The sequence below is a fragment of the Paroedura picta genome, chromosome 5, assembly GCF_049243985.1.
Source record: "Paroedura picta isolate Pp20150507F chromosome 5, Ppicta_v3.0, whole genome shotgun sequence".
Lineage (NCBI taxonomy): Eukaryota > Metazoa > Chordata > Lepidosauria > Squamata > Gekkonidae > Paroedura > Paroedura picta.
The window spans coordinates 77,424,822-77,451,202 of NC_135373.1; the positions used below are offsets into that span (position 1 = coordinate 77,424,822).

The 26,381-nt window shown below is 38.7% G+C and overlaps 1 protein-coding gene across 3 annotated transcripts in view; it reads left to right on the top strand.

Moving 5' to 3' along the window:
* ARID2 (AT-rich interaction domain 2) overlaps positions 1 to 26,381 on the top strand; it is a 124,969-nt gene that overhangs the window by 66,071 nt on the left and 32,517 nt on the right. For all 3 annotated transcript variants that reach the window (XM_077338630.1, XM_077338631.1, XM_077338632.1), the window contains 8 exons: positions 7,234 to 7,367; positions 7,481 to 7,699; positions 13,706 to 13,773; positions 16,158 to 16,224; positions 16,309 to 16,559; positions 19,347 to 19,443; positions 19,533 to 19,742; positions 21,475 to 21,642. In XM_077338630.1, the coding sequence (XP_077194745.1) occupies positions 7,234 to 7,367; positions 7,481 to 7,699; positions 13,706 to 13,773; positions 16,158 to 16,224; positions 16,309 to 16,559; positions 19,347 to 19,443; positions 19,533 to 19,742; positions 21,475 to 21,642 (1,214 nt within the window). The remainder of the gene's footprint in view (positions 1 to 7,233; positions 7,368 to 7,480; positions 7,700 to 13,705; positions 13,774 to 16,157; positions 16,225 to 16,308; positions 16,560 to 19,346; positions 19,444 to 19,532; positions 19,743 to 21,474; positions 21,643 to 26,381) is intronic.

Here is a 26,381-nt window from a genome sequence, read left to right on the forward strand (position 1 = left end):
CTTCACGCCCACCTAGGGCCCCTCCCTTTCTCACTTTCTTCAGGTCCATCACTGGCCATTTGGGGGAGGGGAGATCATTGTGACCATATATAGTCATATCACCCAATAAATATTTAACAAATTTAAAAAATATATACACATTAATTAACTCTGACCTTACACAGGAAACCTTTCCATGACTGTCAAGTAACTGTGGATGAGAAAGCCTGCTGTAAGTATTAGATGAAGCAGAAGGCCTCAGTCAGAAACCTGATTTTGCAAGATTGCTAGCATGGCAAGGAAGTGGTGTGTGTGTGAGCAAAACCTGATTTCCCCCTAAAGCTTGCCGCCAAGCCTCACTGTCACAGATGCTGTGTACCCATATACCTTTTTTTCTATCTCAGGTTGGCAACAGAGAACCAGATGGCACTGCCCAAGGCCTGCCAGTAGCTAACCTGTAATGTTTTTTAAATTAATGCTGTGACTAAGATTTGCGAGCTTTCTTTCAAGTTCAGGTTGTAGTCATATTTCAATCCATAAAAGTTTTTGTTCCAGCTTTTGCTATGAAGTCCATTGGAATCTAGTAGTAGTAAAATTATAAGAACCTCAGAAGGCTTGGGACTGGTTTTAAAGCATTATAGGGAAAACGGTATTGAGGAAATAATGTTTTGGATCCTAAAAATGAGCAGTGGGGTAGATTCCTACTGAAGCTTCTGAGGCCACACTTCACATTATTCTTGTGACCTTTAGGGGCAGCTTGTGTAGAGGGTACAAGGGGCACCAGTGGTAAGGCAGGCGTGTCAAAACTTCCTGATCTATACACAGTTTGAGATCCAAGGTAATGTAATTTCTGAGGAGCCATTCCTGCTTTTCCATATGGCAAGTTAGTACAACCCTTTTTTTCTTCCAGGGGTAAGACTAGTTTTAGCCAATTCATTTCTTCCTCTCAGCATTCCCTCCAGTAGTGTAGGTGAACAGGGGGAGGGCTGCTTGTAATTGAAACTGTACTCTTAAACATTGAATGAAATACATGAAGTATTTTGCTTTATTATGGTAACATTTGACAGTGCATCCATACAAAGAACTCTTTGTATATGTTCTAGGTGTTTATTGTATTAATGTTATCCAGAACTTAAAAGTTCTTCTGTGCTAAGGACAGATGTGTTAACAACTCTCAGAATTTACAGGAAAGATTTACAAAACAACTTTGCTGTATAGCTGGTATGCCATTACTTTATTTATTCGAAAGGAAGACAGCCCTGAAAGTAAAATGCTCTCCCTCTAATGACACAAAAATATTTTCAGTATTGGACATAACTTTTAACTTTGTGTGAATTTAAGATGATCCCCCCCCCTTTTTTGATGGCATCCCTTTAAAAAAAAACTCAATTTGCATTTGATTAAATACTGTTATGACATCAATGTCAAATGAGAGTTGAAAAGTTTTACAAAGTCAGATTTATAGAACACTGGTCAGCAGTATTTGGATTCTTAATTTATTGTACCATGGTTTTTAATACAAATACTACAATATATATGAATTTTAGTCATGTATTTCTCTTGGTAAGAATAACATTTAGCATTTCAGAATTATTCTTACTCAGAATTCACAAATGCTAATTAATATGCAATGGAAGGTCTTATTTTTTTCTGAACAAAGTTAGCTTTAATTTACAGTAATTCAAAATGTGCTTATTTGTAATTCATTGCCTTTCATCAACATGTTCCAAATCACTTTTAATTTAGGGTCGGGGGCAGCTGTTAAAGAAGGTTTGGGTTCAGGATGCATACAATTTAAACCCTAAACAATTATATCTCTGATTACGTAAAAGCTAATAATATGATTCCTTTGTCCCTCCAAAGGATTCTTCAGTGGAAGAGCATTTAAGTTGGGAAAACTCTCCTTAGGCTGCAGGAAGGTATCAACTGGAGAGGTTTTATACATACCCACAAATATATTACTAATTTAGTTTCACAATAAGACTCTTTCTACATATTTCCCCTTAAGCCCCACATTTGAAATGGCTGACTGTAGTTGACATCTTTGTATGAAGACTTGCCATAGGCATCCCATACTTCTGCTCTTGTGCAATTCCATATTGAGTCATTTTATTGAGTCATTCTAGTGATGTTTGACAAGCTATAGCATGACAAGTATTTAGATGTGAAAGGTATTTGTGTCCTGTAGGTAAGTATATACATAGAGTGTTGAACTGTAGCTGGGAAAAGTGATCAACTGAAACATTAATCGGGTGCTACAAATCAGGTTTAATTGGACTGTGATCTCATTTTGGATGATATTTGGTTTGTATTTTGCTATTATAGGAAATTAAAATGAAATCTTAAGGAAAGCTTTTCCTGCTAACAGAAAAGTGATAGGTTCTGTTATGTTGCAAGTTTTCTTGTATTCTTTCAGTATTAAAAAGGCAAATACAGAGTTTTGGTAATATGTAAATTTCTTAAAGTAAATCATTCAACAAAGAGGTAGTTAATGCCTTAAAAAAAACCCTGTGAGCGATCTAACCTGAATAAGAGCATTGCAGGAACAGGTTAGAGGTCCATCCAGTCCTGTATTCTGTCTTGCCCAATGGCCAGCTAAATGCCTCTCAGCAAGAGCACATTCAAATATCTTTCAGTGCTGTTGCCTCCCTCACAGCTGATATTCAGAGGCTTTACTGGGTCTGAACTGGACAGGAAAGAACCAATTATCCAGCATTTCTCACTGCTTAGACCTATCCTACATGAATCTGTTTCATTCCTTTTTAAAGCCATCTAAGCTAGTGGCTGTTACTACATCTGGTGCAGTTGGTGTCATAAATTAATTGTTCACCATGATAAGATATAAACTTAATAAAATATGAATGTAGTCATGACACAGATTAAGGACAAATGGAGAAATATGCTTAACCATCACTTGCCCAGAAAAAACTAATACGATTTGTCACTTCCAGTTCTGGGAGGGAGCAGGTCTGCAAAGTAATCATTTACTAATGCTAATTCAAAAACAGTTCAAATTCAGTCTCCTTAATTCCGCAGCATGAATGGCTAACTGCTGTCCCTGTAATCTTGTTTTGATTTATGATCAGGAAGCATTTTAGAGCTTCACATCTAAGCATCAGATATGCATCCTTTTCATATTTTTCCTTTTCTAAAAATATGAAGTAACATAGAATCATTTGTTTTATAGCATAAACTGTCTCTGTGTTTCTTTATTTAAACATACAGGATTATGGAAAGATACCTTAACATCTAAATGATTAAATTATTATTTGTGATCAGCTTATATTCTGTTTTAACCATGTTTAAGGAATTGAAGAAGGCCTTGAGATTTGCATAGTGTCTTGCTTAGCTACTATGTATATAGAGTTCAACAAGATCTGAACATGCTGGAACAGTAAGGAGAATGAAATGAAAAGCATGCATACTAGCATGCATACTAGATGGGAGATAAACTTCTGGATAGCAACGTGTGTGAGACTTTGTTGACCCCAGAGATCTGATCTGATGCTTGCTTACTGAGAAACGTGTATGTATTTCAGTGTAGATATACATAGGATTGTATATTTATGTATGTATATATACTAGAGGAGTGTACTAGAGGCCACACCAGAAGCCTCTTTGCTCAGGTGAAACAAGTTCAGAGCACCTTCACTGCTCGTAAAATGACTATCAAAGACAAGAATGGAAAAGACTTGACTGACCAAACCAATATCTAGGATCGATAACAACAATATGCAAACACCAAGGTACCTCAGTCACCAGCCAAAAACACTCGACACAAATTGGAACTGCCTATACTGGAAGAAGAAGTGATCTGGGCTCTGAAACAGCTCCCAAATAATAAGGCTCCTGGCATAGATAACATTCCAGTGGAACTACTCAGATCTGTTCCACCAGCAGCAATCTCAGCATTATGCCAAAAAGTCTGGAAAACTGGCAGATGGCCAATAGACAGGAAAAGGTCCATTTTTATCCCATTATTAAAGAAAGGTGATGCTCGCATCTGTTGAAACTATCGAACTATAGCCCTGATCTCCCACGCAAGTGAAATCTTATTGAATATCATCCAGAACCGTCTCAAATCAACCATTGATGTTCAGTTACCAGATATCCAGGCTGGTTTTCAGTGGGGCAGACTTCATTCCCGCCCCTTACAGCTCTTACTGAGGCCATACCAGAGCAAAATATCATACAAGATCCAAAAGAACGTGTTGATCCTATTGCAAGTGAAACAGTCTGGTATGGTGGACCAAACACAAGAACTTAACACAGGACATGGCCTTCCTCATAGAACAGGAGACCCAACTGTTCACAGATGCCAGCCTGTCAGGCTGGAGAGCAGTCAGGGGTCAACTCGCGACTCAGGGAATCAGGTCAGAGAAAGAACATTCACTTCTCATCAATCCGTTAGAGTTGCGAGCTATTTGCCTTGTGCTCTTTCACTTCAGAGAGTCCATCACCCTATCCAACATTCTAGTCAGGACAGACAATATTCCTTTGTCCATCAAGTCTGAACTTTGTGTTTTTCATAGAGACAAGGTTGTGTTAATGACATATCCTTCCTTTCTCCCTTGCATCGCAGTCAGGAAATCAACCTGCCATTCTTCTGCCCCAACCTCAAACATCCGAAGTGTTAGAAGATCACATAAAGCCTTTCTTATTAGAACTGAAGCCTTTAGAAAATCAGAGTCGTTATTCATTTATGTCGACCCTCCTAGGTTGGGCCAGGCTATGTCTCGGCCCTCGTTAGGTTGATGTCTACGAGCATGCATTTTGGAAGCCTGCAAGGTGCAGGGGATTCCTGCTTCTCAAGGGATCACCACCTATTCGGTAAGGTCAACAGCTACCAATGCAGCCTTCAGTAAAAGAGCAGTTGAAGGCATTGGTCAAGCTGCCACTTGGTCCTCAATTTCTACCTTTGTTTGCCACTACAAACTAGATGCCTACAGTTCTGCTGATGTGGCCTTTGGCAGAACAGTTTTGCAGCACATCCTCCAGACACACGAAGAAGCCCCAGGAATTAGTACTGCTCTGGGAGTTCCCATCCAAGATGTCCTCCCCTCAGTAGGAGAATGACCATTGATTACTTACTGAGAAGGGTATTTCTCTTCTGAGGAAGGAGGACATCTTGTCCCTCCCAGTTCATCTCCGTCAGGTCTACAGTATGTGCTGTTAAGGTGGTCTACCTTTTTCGCCTACATGGGTTGATGGTTCTTACCTGTTTTCTAACTTACCTGGTAGAGCTGAAGTTAACATTGTCATAGCGAAAAAGCTTGGTTTTTATTCTTCTTTCATTTTTTCTGGTTTCTAACTTCTTCCTGGGAAAAAAAAATAGATGGCTTTCGGAGTTCCTAACTGGTTGGCAGAGCCTATCCCTCTACTGGAGTCAGGAAGTAAAGACATTTTTTGTCCTGCCTCCCGAAGAGAATGGTGGGAAAGCCCATCCAAGATGTCCTCTTTCCTCAGAAGAAAAAGACCGTTCTCGGTAAGTAATCAATGGTCAATCAGAGTCAAAATTGGAGATTGTAAAATCAATAATGTCCACTATGCAGATTATACAACATTCCTTGCTGAATTGGAGCGTGATCTGAAGACCCTGATAAAGGGACTAAAAGAAGAAAGTGAAAAGATGGGACTATACCTAAATATCAAAAAGACCAACATTATGACAACTACTGGCAGTAGCACCAAAGAACATTGAATGTTTTGATGATTTCATCTTTCAATCAAAGTGGTAGATGCAGCCGTGAAATCAAACGGCGAATAACACTGGGCCGGAACGCAATGTTAGGCATGAACCAAATATAGAAGGATATCAGCATTAATATAGCTAGTCAATGCCGTTGTCTTCCCCATAACAACCTATGGATGTGAAAGCTGGACCCTGAAGAAGGAAGACAGGAGGAAAATAGATGCTTTCAAATTATGGTGTTGGAGACGAATGCTGCGAATACAGTGGACAGCCAAAGTTACCAACAAGATAGTTTTTGAGAGGAGCAAACCAACTATGTCATTATAAGGAAAGATATTACGGCTAAAGCTCACTTGCTTTGGACACATCATGCGATCAAACTTGCTAGAAAAATCATTAATGCTCGGCATAGTCAGCAGCAAAAGGAAACATGGTCGCCAAAGGATCCGCTGGCTTGACACAATCAAACCCGATACAGGGATGACTATGAACCAACTAAAAGAAGCAGTCAGAGATAGGGGCACGTGGCGAAGACTTTCCTATAGAATCGCCAAGGGTCAGACACGACTGAACAGATGATATCATCATACATAGAATTGTACCTTAAGAGTGTTCCACAACCTGCAAAACTTTTCTGTTGAGGATGGCCTTGTTTTCCCTTAGAACTGTTTGGAGGGTACAGACTGTATTGTTCTCTTCAGATGCTATGTTTGGACTGGGAATGTGTCATGGCCTTGTATGCTCTCCATTCCGTTTCTCTCCCTCTTCATCTTTTGACTCACTGATTTTCCTTATTATCTCTGACTTTTTACTAACCATAGGGTATTATGACATCTGAGTTAGGTGAGCTATATTTTGTGCCTAATATCCATGTTCTGAAACCACATCAAATTGCATTAAAAGTAAAAGCAAAATGGAAAGTTCACAGCAAATTCCTGATCCTGAAACCATGATTTAGAGAGTAACCTGAACTATTCTTATGCTTATTGGTTAGGTTGTTTGGGAATTGTCTTGATTTTTTTAAAGAAAGGTTACCTTATGTTGGAAGTAGGCATTGTTTTAGTGCTGTTTATAGATTTATACAGTTAGATCTACGTCAGGGGTGACTGGAATAAACAATGAAGATTTTCCTCTGTGATTAATTCCCAGTGACCTTGAACATCACTACATAAGTTAAGGATATGGTTGTGAGCTTCTGTAAAGAATGTAGTTAACACTTTCAATCTCTAGGTTTATCCATTACAAGCACATACTACAGTGAAGTTTTTAAATGAAAGGTTTATAATTAGATTGATTGATCTGCAATGCAGTGAAAATCAAATGCAGTAAAAAGCATATATAAAATCTTTCTGAAGAGTCTGTGTTTAATGGGATAGCATCTTCCAAACCAAAGCCAAATGCTGTCGAAGACTATTTTAATTCAGTATGTTAGATTAAAAGTCTTGAACCAAAATTTTAAAGATTTCTTCAACAAGCTTTTAAAATGAAAGGAAGTTATAGTTTCTCACAACATTATAATGCAGCATGTTGTGTTACTTAAAAATCTTCTGTGATCTTTTCAGTTATCTAGAAAAGTACGAGAAAGTACATCACTTTGGGGAGGATGATGATGAGGTACAACCGGGCAATCCAAAGCCACAACTTCCTATAGGTGCAATTCCATCTTCATATAATTACCAGCAGCACAGTGTCTCAGGTATACTTTTACAAACTAGTGAATTTATTAACTGTTTCTGATTCTCATGGGCATAATTGCCCAAGACTTGAAGCTGCAGTGTTCTAATGGTGTACTTTTGCTTTCATAAACAGATTTTCTTCGACAAAGTTATGGGCTATCTATGGACTTTAATTCACCAAATGACTATAATAAACTGGTGCTTTCCTTGTTATCTGGACTCCCAAATGAAGTGGACTTCGCTATTAATGTGTGCACTCTTCTATCAAATGAAAGCAAACATGTTATGCAGCTTGAAAAGGACCCAAAAATCATCACTTTACTGCTAGCTAATGCTGGAGTGTTTGATGACAGTAAGTTTACAGTTTCATACAACCTTCTAAAAAATAATTGTATATTGTTCTAACTGCTGTTTAGTGGCAGTCTTAATTTGTTATTTCAGCATGCTCTTGTCTTTTTGATGTTTAACCTACCTGTAGCATGTGTGTATTATACAGACAATTTATGCATATATTCACTCTGTTTCTGGGCAATGAAGTATGTGACTTGTTAGAGTCTCATATCTGCAGTACCGGTACCACAGGTACAAGAACATGGCCTGCAGGTCAGACATTATTGTGCATAGAAACTGGCCTCTTCTGATGAGGTAATCCACTGAGGTCAAAGACTGAGCAGAGAAGATTCTGTGACTTCAGTCCTGCAGTACTTTAAATTGTTCTATTGGAAGCCAGGATGTTTGATTGCTTCTGCAGAGTTCTACAATGCCATGTTTGAGAATCTTTTTTAAGATTGCAACCTAAAAGAGGATAGTTCAAATATGCTTTTATTTATTGGACTTTTACATGATATGGTTTGAAGACTATTTAATATTTGAATTTCTTCAGAGTATTCTGTGGGTTGGATCCCATGTATTCATTTCACTATTGGAGCAACTTTAAACTTATTACTTTCCCCCCTAATTTTGTAATCCACCTTAAGTCCCACTGAAAAAAGCAATAAAATAAAGAAAATTTTCCTTTGACTGAAGGAGTGTCTTTCAGAAGAGCCTCTTTCATAAGGAGATATCATATTCCCTCAGCAGAATGGATCCACAGGGTCCGTTACTGCATTTTATACAAGACAGACTATTTTAAAATTCTTTCATGCTTCACAGAAAGGTGCAGCCATACCCTGCTTCATGTGGGACAGACACCAAATAGAGGACTTGTTTGCCAAAAATTCACTAGGGTTTGGGAATTAATAAACTAGTGGAATTAGTTTTGTAATCTCAATAGAAATTAGAACTGTTGCAGAAAGGTTGTGCTCTTGAAATACTCATCATAACTGTCAACTATGTATTAGTATGTCTTCATACTGGTATCTGCACTGAGACGGACTAAATTTTATCTTAAGCCCTTCAGGGAAGTCCAAGTAGGACTACTACACTCTGTATGTAATGTATGAAGAACAACCAACTGCAGCAGCATCTTCACTCTAGAAGAAGGTTTTAGTAAATTAATTAATTTTAATAATTAATCTGCTATTCTACAGTAAGTTAGCTCTGGAAGTGGATTTGAAAAAGAAAAAAATTATATAAAACTTGCTAAAACAATTTTCTCACTCAGAAGGGAGCATATCTTCACATGACTGAGTCCCCCTGTTAAGGAAACAGAACTAAAATGCATCCGGACTCCCTGTCTCCTGGGTAGAGTCACTCACTATTCTCAATCTGTTTCCTATCTTATTAAGGAAGACAGGCTTCTATAGACTTCTTGCTGAGTAACTCCTACAACTTATCAGAAGGCACCTAATACCTCCTATTTCTTTTTCTTCTTTTCGCTGTCAAGCTGTCTTATGGAAACCCCATGAGGTTTTCAAGGCAAGAGATGTTCAGTGGTGGTTTGCTGTTGCTTACTTCTGTGTCATGACTCTGATATTCCTTGTGTAGTCTCTCTTCCAAATATTCACCAGTTCCAACCTTGCTTAGCTTCCCAGATCTGATGAGACTGGAATTGCCTAAGCTATCCCAATCAGGGCATTTATTCTATAGTATATCTCATTCTTCTTCAACAAAAGGCTGGCTTCATTTTCAAGGAGGAAGGGGACTCCCTTGCTCTTCCAAAATTTGGAGAAAGGAACTACTCCACAGTGTAACTGTGAGAGCCAGTTTGGTGTAGTGGTTAGGAGTGCGGACTTCTAATCTGGCATGCCGGGTTCGATTCTGCACTCCCCCACATGCAGCCAGCTGGGTGACCTTGGGCTCGCCACGGCACTGATAAAACTGTTCTGACTGTGCAGTGATATCAGGGCTCTCTCAGCCTCACCCACCCCACAGGGTGTTTGTTGTGGGGAGAGGAATGGGAAGGCGACTGTAAGCCGCTTTGAGCCTCCTTCGGGTAGGGAAAAGCGGCATATAAGAACCAACTCTTCTTCTTCTTCTTCTAACTTGGTAGGTCTTCTCCATCATCAGGGAATCCATGTTTATCCATGGACTATCAGCTGATCAGATCTCTCAGTCTAATACAAGCATATGTAGACATTCTGTACACCTCTCAATATCTAGTCTGCCATGTGTTCCTTTCTCAGTTTGACCAAGAACAGTCTAATTCCATCACAGTAGATGGAACACCTGGGGATTACAGTAGATTCCCCTGTCAACAAGCCATACTTGCGAGAGGAGGAGAACCAGAAAATCTCAGGCATGGCAAGAGAACTGATGACTTTGGTAAGATGCAAGGCCTAATGACTGCTAATGTGAGTTCCTTAACAGCACAGATGAGTTGTTCAGAATAGACCCTCTGGTCCATTCTAATAGCATATCAAGGGCCAGCAAAATGTGCTGGTGGAGTGACTAAGCAGACAACTATGAATGGTCTCTCAAGATGGAGATTTTCAGATTGTGAAACACTGTGGAAACCCAGCAATGATCTTAATCAGTGTGCACCCAGGTTGCAGATAGAGGGAGCATGGCAAACAGATGCCCTAATGTCCCCCCTGAGCACTGGGCCTCTTTTATACCTTTCCACCTAAACTGTTAACCCCAAAGATACTGAGGAAACTGAGAAAAGAGAAAGAAGCCCTGATCTCTGTATCCTCCAAGTGGCCATGCAGACCCTGGTTTTTAGTGTTACTGGGTTTATCAATAGAAGATTCTTGGCAGATTCCATTTTGTGTGGACATGCTTCAGCAAGGGCCACAGTGGCATGGATATTGAAGGGGATGGACTCTTAAAGGTAAAGGTAAAGGTATCCCCTGTGCAAGCACCGAGTCATGTCTGACCCTTGGGGTGACGCCCTCTAGCGTTTTCATGGCAGACTCAATACGGGGTGGTTTGCCAGTGCCTTCCCCAGTCATGACCGTTTACCCCCCAGCAAGCTGGGTACTCATTTTACCGACCTCGGAAGGATGGAAGGCTGAGTCAACCTTGAGCCGGCTGCTGGGATTGAACTCCCAGCCTTATGGGCAAAGCTTTCAGACGGCTGCCTTACCACTCTGCGCCACAAGAGGCTCATAAAACGTTGATGGACTCTTAAAACTAGGCTATTCTACAAGGTTCACAAGCACCATGCTAGCCTGTAGAAAAGTTTCTACAGCAAGAATTTCTTTATGAAAGGCATGTGCCAAGTGGTACAAATGAAAACTTGTAGACCCATTTGCCCTTCTGCTACACCAAATCCTGGGGTTCCTACAAAATGTTGTTGACCAAAATAGACAAATGGATCCCCAATAGTCAGACATTTTCACATAGGTTTCTCAAAGGAGTAGCCCATGCCAGTTCTCCATCTATCCATATATTTCCTTCTTGACAACTACACAGAGATGTCGATGCTCACTCAACCTGCATTTGAACTTCTGAAAGAAGTTCCACTAAAGTGGTTGAAAATGAAGGTTGTGTTTCTGACAGCTGTGACTTCAGCCAGAAGGATCTCAGAATCAGGAACTGTATCTACCTGTGTTCACAAGAATAAGTAGTCTTAAGAATGGATCCATCATTCAATCTAAAGGTCAGTACTTCTTTCCACTGGTCCCAGGAAATATAACTGCCTTCATTCTGCCTAAACCCAAAGAAAAGGACCCAGATCTTTACAGAGCCCTAAGGATTGACATAAGGCACACAGCATCAGTTTGTAAAATGGAATCTCTCTTTGCCTTAGTGAGTCCACTCAGCAGGGGCCAGAAAATGTCTAGAGAGGCTATATGTCTGAGGCAGTACATTTCACCATGTAGATTTACATTTCATTCCACTTAAAATGATGTAACTAATGCAGCATTGGATGCTAAAGCTTCCATTGAGGAAATCTGTAAGGCAGCCGTGTGTTCATCTGTCAACATTTGTCACAGCCTACTGTGAATGAATACTCTTGGAATACCCTTGCTGCAGCTGATGCAGCCTTCATAAGGAGAGTATGACAGCAATTGATGCAGGTGTAGACTGATTTTCCTACCTGACATACTACTTTTGGCCATTCCATGTCAAGATGCCCTCCCTCTCAGAGTGAGAAACATTGACACTTACCATGAGTATTTCTTTGCTCTGTCCTCCCTGTCTAAAATCCAAAGATGAGAACCATGTTGTATGAATATGCCCAACATTGACCAAGCCCCTCCTCCTAGAAGGGTTTAGTTACATCGGAGAAACAGCTATTAACTTATTTATTAATTTCAAAACTTTAACTATAGTATTTAATTATGTTTATTATTTATGTATTATGTTGAGTGTTTTAATCCTGTTACCCTACTTGAGCCTATCAAGATTATTATTATCATCATCATCATCAGGGCATCTTGTCCCAGGCTGATGTGTTTGTGTGTGTGGTGATAGTGGGTAAATAAATAAATTTATCTATTTATCTATTATTCTTGCATTTTTATATCGCCACTCTCAGTAAACTGGCTCGTGGTGGTTCACAATAAAACATCTCATAAAAAACGACATAACCTAGAAGCATCATAAGATACAAACCCAATAATTCTCAAAAAATCACAATCAACAGTTAACAAAGTGGTAATATAATATATACAATACAATATATAACCTTACAAGATGCTTCAGAGCATCACCAGTATGGGCCCCAATGAGGATTGGAGATAGAACAGCCAGGGATGATGACCACTGTGCAGATTTACTTAACTTTTGGCAGTAGCTGCCACCTCAGTGATGGGTTAATTCTCCTGCTCACTTCTTTGTCTCAGTGTATTTTTTATAAATCACTGTTCTTCTTCTTTGCACTTGGGCTTCCTCTCTGCATGCATGTGGCTCTGCCTCTCATGGCAACTCTTATAGTTCCACTCAGTGCTCTGAATCAGAATTTCATATGTGCCCATAGTTTCAAAAAGGTCAGGGTTCCTGGCTTAGAGCCATGTCGTAATTGTTGTGCATCCATATGCTGATCAGTTTCTCACATCTTTTCACCTATCACATAAATTCCTTGCAAGAAAATACTGGTAGCTCCAATATTATATTTATATAAAAATTAAGGAAGTGAACAATTATGTTGGTTAATGACCATAAATAAATAAATGATCTAATCAGGAAATAAACAACTGGATGCAAAAAAATCACTAATTTCTTAGCATGTTCTTTACATAATGTTTTAAAGCTCAAAATCGGAGTTTTCATAATTGTTTCAATTCTGTCTGCATCAAGTTTTCATTTGTTTTGGAACTTTGTTTATTTTATGGCATACTAGATTCAAAGCCTGTTCTTAAGAATGGGCTTTGAAAGGCCCTCCACCCCTTAAGGGAGTGGGTGCCCCCCCCCGCGGCGGCACTGGCATGGGAGGCTCCTTTTAGCAGCGGGGCCTAAAGGGAGCGGAGAGGCCCTCCCTCCCGTGGCGGCACTGGGGTGGGAGGCTCCCTTTAGGTCCGGCAGCTCTCTCACTTGCGCGAGAGAGCTGCAGGGCCTAAAGGGAGCAGCCAGGCCGATTGGGCCCTCACCCAGACTGGCCACACCCACTCTCCACCCACCAAGGTCTTAGCCTTTTATGTAAACAGTGAACGCTGTTTACAGATGTATAATACGTAGCATTTATTTCCCTTCAAGACTGAGAAACCATTTTCTACCATTCTAAATTGTAGTCAGATTCATTTAATCTTAGAACTGTGATTTGTTTGAGATAAGGGATTGGACTTGAGGGGACACATCTCTAGTCCTTGCTGCAATCTGTCACATACTGATCTGGGTAAACCAATGCACAATTCATAACAATAAAAAAAAACACATTTTGATCTCTTCTAGTGAACAGTAATGCTATGAAAGAGAAATAAGTTAGCTTGGCTTGCAGCAACACTGTAAAATTACATGATGTTTGAATTTTCTGTAGTGTCAATGTTTTAAGGACTGCCTTTTAAGTGTAACCTTAATGCTTTTTAACTCATAGCTTTAGGTTCATTTTCTACAGTATTTGGTGAAGAATGGAAGGAGAAAACGGATAGAGATTTTGTTAAGGTACTCTTAAAAACTTGTTTTATTAAAAAAAGTTATAAGACACATTGTGTACTGGAACTGTAGTTGCTTCACAATAATGTACTTTGTCTTAAAACAGAGTAATCTCAAAACTGTTATACACACAGAGAGCACCCAGAGTTTTTAGAATAAAGGGGCTTGGCAAAAGAGTGCCAAATAGTATTAGAAGGTTTAACAGCAGAGTTACTCCAGTCTAAGCCCATTTATTTTGACATACTTGGAATGGAATAACTCTTCAGAGGATTGCACTGCTAGAAAACGAAGACAGGTGAAAATGGAGTGGGTGGACAACATTTACAATCTCCTGTGTTCTCATCAATCCAATTTACAATGATAAAAGCTAAACAACACTGTCACCTGTATTCACCTGACCACCACTTTAATATAAGTCAGCCTTTTTTTCTTGACAGAGGCAGTGTTTATTGTAAGCCACTGTGTATTGCTCACTGTACATTCAAATCACAATGCTGTACACTAATACTGAAAACCTTAAATTCATGTGCAACATTTTGATCTGTGCTTGTAATAAATATAGGTGTATTAAGAGCCCTGTTCAACCTGTTTCTAAAGCATGAATGTTTTAAGTAGCCTTGCTGATAAGTTTTGCTCACTAGAGGGCAGAATCTAGAGGGGTTTCTTACTAGTAAAAAAAGTCAAGAAAGGCTGCTCTATGTAGTATCATGGTACAAATTAAAAGATACTTCAAGACTATTGATAAAATTGTGTCTAAAAATGTCTATATGTTATAAATTGTAATTTTCCTTTTAATTGATGGAGTGAACCGACTTCAAGTTATTTAGTAGTTAGGGTTAAATAAGAGAACATTGTATAAGTATGTCGGGAACCTCCCGTCTCCCCTGTCCCCCCCCCTCCGGCTCCCTCCGCGAGTTGGTGCATGCACGGGAAGATTCGGCTATCCCAGAAGTGGCAGAGACAAACCAGTGGGGGATTCTGAGAGATGTAGCGGAGCCTGCCAGGAACCACGTTTTGCCCCAGAAGACGCTGAAGGCAGAACGCAATCAACCCGGACGAGCACGAGAGAGATCGAGGGCAAGGCGTCTGTTGCAAGACGCTGAATCGTTTCCTCTTTAAGGGCTCAGGGGGCAGAGGTAGGGGGAACGGAAAGCTACTTAACTGGAAAAGATGGTATCAGTGAGGAGGTGGGGTTCAGGCTTAGTGAGAGAACTACACTGAACCCAGGAGCTGATTTTCAGAAAGGACTCCGACCCAACTTCATTCTGAGATGTCTTCCACCAAGATAAGTGCTGTTCTGACCCCTTCTCTATTCCCCAGGCACCGTGGCGGACCAAAAGCGAGAGATAGACCCCACGGACCCTGACAAAGTATTATATCCAATGCTATATTTTTGATAAGTGATAAAGAGAATATGACTCATGGCCATTTCAGTTATTTTGCTGTATACCCCCCAAAAAACAGAATATATGGGCATGAAGAAAGGGCCACAACAATGCACAATCTCTTCTGCCCACCCACTCACAATCTACCTACATTCACAGAATCAGCATTTCTGTCAGATGGCTATCCAGCCTCTGCTTAAAAACTTCCAATGAAGGAGAACCCACTACCTCCCGAGGAAGCTTGTTCCACTGAGGAACTACTTTGTCAGGAATTATTTCTCGATGTTTAGCCAGAAATTATTTTGAATTAATTTTAACCCATTAGTTCTGGTCCGACCCTCTGGGGCAACAGAAAACAATTTTGTTCCATCCTCTTATGACATACTTTCAAGTGCTTGGAGATGGCTATCATATAACCTCTTAGTAATCTTCTGTCCAGGCTAAACAAATATTTGTAGTGATGCTGAGCTGGATTCAGCAGTTTACTTCTATTAAGTGAGATGTCTTCCTCTGCTAGAACAAGCCTCTTTCCTTTGTTGCAAGGCTTCTCGTTATAAGCAGAAGGAGTTTTTGGATCAGAACAAATGAATACAGACTCATAAAACATTCAGTGAGTTTGAGTGTATGGTTGTACTGAAATAAAATAGCACTGTTAGGAAGAAAATTTTTTAAAAAACAGTCAAGAGCTAGGAATGCCAACATCTTGCCTCAAAAGCAGGATGCATTTTTATGTGAAAAGGAAACAGAAGAAAGAAGTTTGGGAAGTGCACAGTTCTGTTACTGCTCACTTACTTGAAAATCTTTGCAGGCTTGCTGCTGTTAAGGATGAGGAACATTTATCTCTTCATCAAAATGTGCTCTGTCTTTAATGTCATGTATTTTGCTGTATAACTAAGATATTATAAATGGCATTCCTGTTACTGCCCAATGGATTTTTCAGTTATGACAAGTATCTTGTTAGAGGAGAGTTTTTAGAAAATCTATATGAATGTTTCTAATTTTGTTTAGTTTTGGAAGGATATTGTTGAAGATAATGAAGTACGTGACCTTATTTCCGACAGAAACAAATCTCAAGGTGAGTTATCTTGAATAAGCATTTGATTGTATCTGATATATCTAAAACAGAAAGTATTAAAGTGAAATGCTTTATCTTTTATAGACACTCAGTCAGAAGACTGGATATGGGAGTCCTTATTTCATCCACCACGCAAGTTGGGCATTAATGATATTGAAGGACAGCGGGTTCTCCAGATTGCAGTGATTTTGCGAAATCTTTCCTTTGAGGAGGGGAATGTTAAGCTGTTGGCAGCTAATCGTACTTGTCTTCGTTTCCTGTTACTCTCTGCTCACAGTCATTTTATTTCTTTAAGACAGTTGGGGCTTGACACATTAGGAAACATTGCAGCAGAGGTAAGAAACAAATATGAAAGATACTACCTTCTTACATTTCAAAACAGGCATGACCTTGGGTTTTAAAATCAGGGATTATGGGGAAACAGAATGAAGAAATTTAGGTCCCCCCACCCCCCCTCCCAGGATGGTTATCTTGGGTTTTAAAATCTGTCTTCAGTGTTCAATATCAATAGGTTGATTCAAATTTCCATAAGGGAATTAATTGGTGGAAGTAGATCCCTAGCAGCTTGTCCTGTCCCCCCTCCTCAGGCTCATTGATCAGCATTGAGGTTACTGTTCTTATGCAAAGGGAGGGATTTCACCCATTTCCTTATTCCTGTAGTCCTTTATGCTTCCTGGCGTATTGCTCAGGACAGCACTTCATCAGTGGCTTTTGGTGGGGCACAAGGAGCTTCTGTGTGGGCAGAGAAGATCTTCATTGATGCCTCATGCCAATATATTTTTGTGGGTGTTTCTGTTCTCTAGACACTGTCTATTATGTCTCAGTGACCATGATCAATACTTGTGTGCTTTCTTGAGGATGGCATTGAATACCCCCTGTTGGTTGTAAGGATAAATAAAAATTAAAGAAACATTAAATTTATATAGACATATTATTTGCATACGTACTATACAATAATATACATATATACATTGCTGATAAGCAATTGGATTAAGGAATTAACAGTACAATTCTAAGAAGACATATACCCTTTTAAGCCCTTGTACTCCACTCAGTTTAGAGGGGGGTGTAGATCTGTTTAGGATTGCATGGTAAGTTTTGTCTAACCACACTAAAATATACTGTATGGTCAGTGAGAAAAACAAGGGGAAAAATACTTGTCTAAGATAATTCCCAAGGTATAAATTAAATGTATGATCATAGTGTAAATACATTCAGGCCATGTCTTTTTAAAAACATTAGCAAATAGTAGTTTAACCATATTTCTGTGATGCAAAACGGGGACATTGGAATGGTAAATAAATAAATACTTTAAAGCCCTGCCCCCCCCCTCTTTCTTTGCGGGCTGGAAGAACTGGGGGGGATGGGGCTCATGTAGCCTTAAGCTTACCAATTGCCCATGCTCCATGACCTTTTGCACCCTGCAATTCTGTTTATTTGAAATTAAGCATAAATGAAAATAACATTTATCACATTAGCATACAGACAAAACAAAAACTAATGCTATAGCGAGTATATTGTTGTTGTTTGGTGCGAAGTCGTGTCCGACCCATCGCAACCCCATGGACAATGATCCTCCAGGCCTTCCTGTCCTCTACCATTCCCCAAAGTCCATTTAAGTTTGCACCGACTGCTTCAGTGACTCCATCCAGCCACCTCATTCTCTGTCGTCCCCTTCTTCTTTTGCCCTCGAATGTTTCCAGCATTAGGCTCTTCTCCAGGGAGTCCTTCCTTCTCATGAGGTGGCCAAAGTATTTGAGTTTCATCTTCAGGATCTAGCCTTCTAAGGAGCAGGCAGGGCTGATCTCCTCTAGGACTGACCGGTTTGTTCGCCTTGCAGTCCAAGGGACTCGCAAGAGTCTTCTCCAACACCAGAGTTCAAAAGCCTCAATTCTTTGACACTCAGCCTTCCTCATTGTCCAACTTTCACAGCCATACATTGCAACTGGGAATACCATAGCCTTGACTAGACGCACTTTTGTTGGCAGGATGATGTCTCTGTTTTTTAAGATGCTGCCTAGATTTGCCATAGCTTTCCTCCCCAGGAGCAAGCGTCTTTTAATTTCTACAGCAAGCATATACCTTTTATTAAAAAGGGAACAAAATTGACTTTTTATTAAAATGAGGGGATGGCTGGGAAATGTGAAAAAAGTGTACCTTTCAAAAGGGTACGTATGGTCAGCCTAGCAAATAGTAACAGTACCTGGCCTCCATGCCAATCGTAGGAGCAGCAAAAGGAGTCTTTTTGTATTTGGGGACACCCCAGTAATGCAGAATAATGATTCTGTAAGTTAAAGGTGTGGGGGGGGGGGTAGAATATCCTTCAGGGGTACAGAATGTTGAGTGATGGAAAAGAAAAGTGAAGGGGGAAATTAGCCTCCTGAAAACTTATAGAATAATTGCCAGAGATATTGTAGGGAATGGGTGAGAATTTTCAAATTGTTTTCTCTTCCTGTGATTCCTAGCAGGCCCCCAGCTTTTAATATCTTGCAAAAATCAGTCTGTAGTTGGAGTCAGACACCATTCAGAATTAACTACTATTCTTCAGGCTTTTTTCCCATTAGCTCTTAACACAATGAAAAATGATGTGGCTGTCCCATACTGCCTTTGTGGTGCATTTCAAAACGACACTCCAGCTATTTCTATTCAGAGGATAAAAGTAATTTCTTCAAATTCTGGAACTATCAATTTAATGCTTATTTCACCTTGGGATCCTAAAAAAGTACAGGTGGATCTTCCACTAATAGCCACAGCTTGTGCCATCCAAATTCAGAGCCAAAATGCTAAATACAAATAGTTACAGATTTCAGTCCTCTACATTTATTTCTTGGAAGTGAGTTCCAGTCAACTCGTGTCACTTACTGTTGAATACAAACATATTGGAGCAGATTGTGAGTTACTTCTCTTTTGAAAGTTCATGTGCAACACTGAATTCAAAAATGGTTATCATGTTAGTTAAATGAATAGGTATTCACATTTGTGAAATCATATTCCAAACAATCTATAGTATTTGAATTTGGAATGAGATTTTAAAGTAACTCCAGTAATTATAATTTTATGATGTGAATTATTACATTATAAATAGAGAAATCAAGTAAACATTTGATTTTTTTTCTCTTCAGCTTCTGTTGGATCCTGTTGATTTCAAAACAACTCATTTAATGTTTCATACCGTTACAAAATGCCTAATGTCAAGGGATAGGTTCTTAAAAATGAGGGGTAAGCTCTTATCTAGTTATTTATTTTAGTTTGAATGGCTAGATAATATTTTTCTTTTTAATTTCTTAAATACTGTGTTTGTGTTTCAGGCATGGAAATCTTGGGAAATCTTTGTAAAGCTGAGGACAATGGTGTCTTAATTTGTGAATATGTAGATCAAGAATCCTACAAGGAAATCATCTGTCATCTCACTTTGCCTGATGTACTTCTTGTAATATCTGCTCTTGAGGTGCTCTACATGCTCACTGAAATGGGCGAAGTGGCCTGCACAAAAATAGCTAAAGTTGACAAAAGCATTGGTGAGTTAGACATTTAAATATGCTAACAGTTTCATGGCCTTGGATGCAGAAGTAATATGAAGCTGAGAAAATCCTGCTATGTGGTCCAGGTGATAGTGTTGGACTTTTATTTAGGAAGACCAAATCCCTCTAATGCTTTTGACATTTCTGCATGTGACCAAACCACTGTCTCTCAACTGTAAAATTGGTAAATTTTGCTAACTTTTCCTTGATGTTGCATTGGGTCCGCAGTGGGAAGGCCCCTATGTAGTTTGGTATGTCTGCTGTATGTAGTTTGATATTTTCTTACCGCATACAACTGGTGTATTGCCCAATATTCTAAAAGATCCTCTGACCCTTAGACCTGGCTTTTTAGGAGGCACAACAGAGTAAGGTTTTCAGAGCCAGTTAGGAGCTTGATGTTCATGAATCTTGCTTTGGTCTTTGAAAAGCGAGTTAGTATGATGGGCAGAAGCACCTTTTATCAGATGCATCCAGTTCACCCTCATTATCTAGACCAACCCATCTCATTGTGCTGATCCATGCTTCTATAACCCCAGGATTTGATTGCTGCAAAGTGCTCTATGTGGAACTGCCCTTAAAGACAACACAGAACATAAATTGGTTGAGATTGCAGCAGCCTGACTATTGTCAGAGGCTAGCTCTTGAGAACATGTATTGCCTGTTTTGAAACAGCTATGTTGGCTGCTAGTCAGTTTCTAATTGATTCAGGGTGCTGATTATGTCTTTTAACACCCTTCATTGCCTGGGTAAGGACTTTCTCCTTCCATATATCCCTGTGTACCAGTTATAATCTACAGGCAGTCGTCGGTGTGCTATCACACCACTCAAGGTGGCCTATATCTGGTGCTGACCACGGCCCAGGACTTTTCTATCATGACTCCTGCTCTGTGGAGTGGCCTCCCTGAGAAATTGAAGGGAGCCCCCATCTTGGAGCTGTTTGGAGGGTGGGATGAATGGCAGGTTTGTCTTAAAGGGGGAGGGATGGAGAGGTTTTGGGTTTGTTATTTTATTTTGGTTTTAACTGAAAATGTTTAAAAAGTCTTGCCTATAAACCATCTTGAACCATGAAGAAATGCAGAGTTTAAATGTTTTAATTAATAAATAAAAATAAAAACAATAAATAATATTGCTTCCATGAGTAGAACTTTATCTTCAGTTGTCTGGTTCCAGCCCATAGTGACCAATTTCACATCATTTCCTCTTAAGCAAGAACATAGCCAATACTGTAAAGAACTTCAGGCGCAAAGTATGATATGAGAAATCATAGTAACCTTCATAAGGAACCTGTACTTTTACATTCTTCTTGTCTTAGAATTTAAGTTGTTACAAAAGGAGAGTGATGAACAATCAGACTAACTTACAATTTCTGCTGATTTTCCTGCTTTATGCTGCTGATCCTTATCATGGCATTCCTCATGGTCCCATATCTAGGAGCAGCATTTCATGGAGATCAGTGGACTGAACCATTTGGCACATAAATAAGAAGTAATTCCTGCTATAGCTTCACATCACTGAATCTCTTCTGAAGAATAAAGTACAGCAATGTTCGTCTCAGGATCATATATTTTTTAATTTTAATCATAAAATAAAAACAAACATAGATTCCTGAGTCTGTGTTATTATGTCAAAATAAGTAATAGAAAAATTACTTTAGATACCATTATTACATGTAGAATTTTAACATATGTTTATGCTTTTGTTGTATAATTATATACTATTAACATTTCAGATACATTAGTGTGTCTGGTCTCAATGGACATCCAGATGCTTGGACCTGATGCACTCAGTGCAGTCAAACTTGTTGAACATCAAAGTACCAGCCACCAGGTACTATCTGAAATCAGACCGCAAGCAGTAGAGCAAGTCCCTGCACAGGCACATGCACCTGCTCCCCCAGGTCAGTATTGCTCAAAATAAATAGATTTTATTTCAGTATGTTACAATCTGTATCTTTTCTTCTATAATATCAAATCAAAAAATAAAAGATGGACATATTTGCCTGAATAAATAAATGTTCTTTAATATCACAGAGTTCTCAGAGTCAAATTATTTTAATGTCAGAAAAAAATCTTGGAACCAAGCTAGAATGAGGTCTGGATTCACTCTCATTTTCAAACAAAAGACACTTTCCTCAGTAGCCAACTCCTAAATACAAATATACATATTCAATATTAATTTGATTCATAACCCAAAATAATTCAAAAACCCAAGTATAACTGTACCTTTTATTTAATTAAGTATTTAGTAATCTCATTAGAAATTTTTATCTTTGCACACTGTAAAAAATAGGGATTAGACAAACATTCAGAGTTCTAAACAATCATCATAATATAAAAATTAATACCTTTAGAATATCTCATGGACCATAGATTCAGCAGCTAAGGATTGGGGAACCTCCATATTAAAGTCACAATCTAGTCGAGGACTTCAAACTGTCCTTGTTGAGTCATGGTTTAAAAATATCCCTCTCTAAATAGCAGGTGCACAAGGGGAACCCTTACAAAAAGCAAGACAGGTCCCATCATATAGTCAACCCCTGAGGCATTAATGTAAACCCCTGAGGCAAAATGTAAATGAAATAGGCTTCTCTCTGCAATATCTTGTGAGCAAAACTGATTCTCTGATGTGGCAACACACTAATGTTTTCAGTGCCAAAAAACATAGGTTCAAAGTGATTTGCAAGAGGAACATTTTTGACATTATGTTTAATTCATGAAATGTGTTCCATTATTCTTATTTTGAAAGGTCTGTTGGAAATACCAATATATAACAGACCACAAGAACAAGTTACACAGTAAATAATATTCTTAGTTAGATAGTTGATGAATGAATCAAAAGAGATTTTAAAGATATTCTGGGGGGTGTTGAATTCCCTAACTTGCAGCATCAATTTACAAACAACACAATAAAGGGTACTTGTAAATAGTTTGGCATCTTCTTAGAGAAGAGTGACAAGGGATCTGACCTAGGGCCTGTGTTGTTCAACATATTTATAAATTATTTGAATGAAGGATTAGAGGGGATACTTATTAAATTTGCAGACGATACTAAACTGGGAGGAGTAGCAAACACAACAGAAGGCTGAATCAGAATACAAGATGATCTTGATAGGCTTGAGAACTGGGCTAAACTAAATAAAATGAAATGCAATAGGGACAAATGTAAAGTTCTGCATTTAGGTAGGAAAAACCATATACACCAATATAGGATGGGGGAGACTTGTCTTGGCAGTAGTATTTGCGAAAAGAATTTAGGAGTCTTCCAACTCTTATTATTCTATCATTCTATGATTCAATACACCGCAATGAAACTTTCCCTTTGGAAGCGTCCTTAAAGCAACAGTCTCATTTCTTTCTCTGGCAGTAGTTAATTCTTTGTTCCAGCTCCTTCATCAAGCTAAAATAGGTTTAACTTCACATCCTTGAATACCAGCAACCAGATGCCAATGCTTATGGATGATGTTTTTCAGCTGGTCAGCATATATTGAACATTCAAAAGAGCAGGCAATTCTGTTTAAAAGTTGCTTTCTGTGTGTTTATGTTTATGTTTCTGTGTTGTTAATGCTTTTTCCTGTGCCCTTAAGACCACCTGTATGGGATAGCCCCTATTTACCAAGGCTTTCTCAGCCTCACCTACCCCACAGGGTGTCTGTTGTGGGGAGAGGAATGGGAAGGCGACTGTAAGCCGCTTTGAGCCTCCTTCGGGTAGGGAAAAGCGGCATATAAGAACCAACTCTTCTTCTTCTTTGGTATGCATGGTTGAATTTATGTCTTTAAAATTGACCCAGTGGGAGGTTCTGTTTGAGACATAAACTGTGAAGCAATTAGTTATGATCTGTGTTTTTGTGATATGAAAATACTATCAATTTACTGCCTTTATCAATAGTCATTAAAGTATCCAGAAATGGTAATTGTTTATTATTCTTTTGTGCCTCAAATTTAATTGTGGTATGTTGATCCACAAAATCCCACTTCACAAAATCCTATGTCCTTGTTTCTTTTCTAAACTCAGTAAAAATATCATCAATAAATTCTGTATTATAAATATGTATTATAAATATTTTTACAATGTGCAAGAAGAAAAATTTCTAATGAGATTACTAAAAACTTAATCACATAAAAGGTACAATTATATTTGGGTTTTTGGGTTATGAAACACATGAATATTGAATATGCATATTTGTATTTAGGAGTGAGCTACTGAGGAAAGTTTCTTTTGTTTGAGAACTAAGGGTGAATCTGGACCTCATTTCAGCATGGCTCCGAGATTTTTTTTTGACATTAAAAAGAACTTGACTCTGAGAACTCTGTGACATTTAAGAAGATTTATTTATTCAGCCAAATGTCTGTCTTTTATTTTTTACCTTCCTGTTGCTGGATATCAACTGGTCTTCATTGATTATTATAACATCAAATGGCACAAATACATTGCATTCTATCCGTGCTTCAGTAATTGTGATAGCCAAAATTTTGGGATATGTTCTGTGAAGCATCTCTTGCCATATAATTGCTACCTTAAGGGAACAAATGTTGATGTTGAAAACCAGTTTCCCAGAACTTTTTATGTATCATTGTGGTAACTTCTTTAGGGTAACTATTTAATCAACATGAAAACAGTATCAACTCTACTGGCCATTTTCTTACCTTTGCTATTTTTTTTTTTTTTTATAGAAAGTTTTTATTTTATTTTTCCAAAGTTGAAGACAGTGAGATACATGCAATCTACATTGTTAATACAGAAAAGGAGAGCTATGCTCTTCATTTGATACACTTGGATCCCCATTTTAATCCCTTTTGTAAATAGTTCAGGTAAGGGCCCCATTGTTCTTGAAAGGCCTCTTCTATTCTTCCGTTAACTATTAGTGTCAGTTTGGCTATCTTGGCAAGATCAGCTAGTTTGTTCAGCCAGTCTTCTGTCGAGGGTAGATCTTGTGTTTTCCATTTCTTGGCCAATTCTAGTTTTGCTGCCGTCGTCGCATAGAAGAAGAAGCTCTGTATGTGGGTTAGGAAGCACTGTGGAAAAACATTTTGGTTCTCCGTTTCAATCTTAAAAACCCTCTTCTCTCCATTTAAGATTATAAGACTGGCTACAATATTATGGACTTTTACCCAAAGCTTATAGACTTTTTATAGACTTTTTCACGTTTGCACCACATTTAAAGAGAGAAATCTACCTTGTTACCATCATTTCAACATTTGTTTGCATAGTTTCTGATAGTTTTAACAATCATAAACAATTTATACTTAACGTATTCCTAGAGCCCTCCACAGTTCCACTAGAGAAAGGGAAAAAGGAAAAAAAAAATAAGCCTGCTTAGTTGTATGGAAAGAAGAGAAACAAATATATATGAGTGTACATTGTTAATACCAGAAATAATAAAATGGAGTCTTCATTAATTAGTAGAATAGATATATTTACACCTCCTCAGTTAGAAACCTCCTTTTAGTTATGCTTTAAATTTAGGCTGAAAGTCACTACAGAGATATGTTAGGTAATTCAAATTCAGCTATCATAGGAAATCTAAAACCCCACACTATAATATAAGCCCATTCCATTAGGTGTCTTCTTTTAGTTATGCTTTGATTTTGGGCTGGTAGACACTGCGAAATTAGGTTTAATAATACAAATTCAGCTTACTTAAAAGATCTTAGACCCCAGATTAACTTCTTAACTAGTTATATTGCCTATATGGCTACATAAAGGAGGGAAAAGAGGAAAAGAATTTCAACCACTGTGTTACATTTCCATTCCCCAAGCTTCTTAAGGGGGTCTCATATCGAGGCTTATTACGTCTTGTGGCTCCCGTTGACTAATGTTCTGTCCTATTGGTCTTTCGCTAGGAAAGTACAGTTGTAGTCTTTCCCTCGGAGTACACATCGATAAATCTTGAAGCAGTTGTACCTCCTGGACTCCAATATCAGTACCGATGTTTTTCCATGAAGCTCTTTTCAGTCGATTGCTTTCACCGCAGATCCATATGTCTTTTAATTGATTCTTGTGTATTGTTGCTTTGGAGTGGCTATATATCTTCTCAGGTAGGGTGTCCTTATCTGAGCTGCAAGACTCTGACATCCCCTTTTCCATCTCCATAATTTCAGATTCCTCTTCTGCTAATAATTTTCCACCTTGTTTAGAGCTATCATCAGCCACTACTATTGGTTCATCATTCCTGTTGGAGACTTCTTCCTTAATACCTTTAAACTCCATGAGCATATTTTTAAGTGAGCCATTTATAGATTCTTTCAGGTCTTGTGTTTGTTTCTCTAGAAGATATGCAAATTTTTTAAATGAAAACATGTTCCAGGTATTTTGCAAATAACCAGTAGAGGTCCCTCCTTATAAAACTCAGAGTCCTGGGAAATCAGCCAAAAGACAGTTAAAAAACAAGGAGCGATTGTAGAACAAAACAGAAAGACAAGACCAAAAATAGCACTCCAGATAAAATTTTGTCTCTTTGCACACACTAGTCCCTGTAGTTGCCAATGGGAAACCGAAACTATTTTCTTCACCAGCTGTCGTTCGTCGCTTTGATGACCTGTTGAAGCTTTTCCAAGCCTGAAATCTCGTTCTGGCACAAAACTCTCGCAGAACTCTCGCAAAGTCCTTATATCTGCTTTTTCAATCTCCGGTTTATAA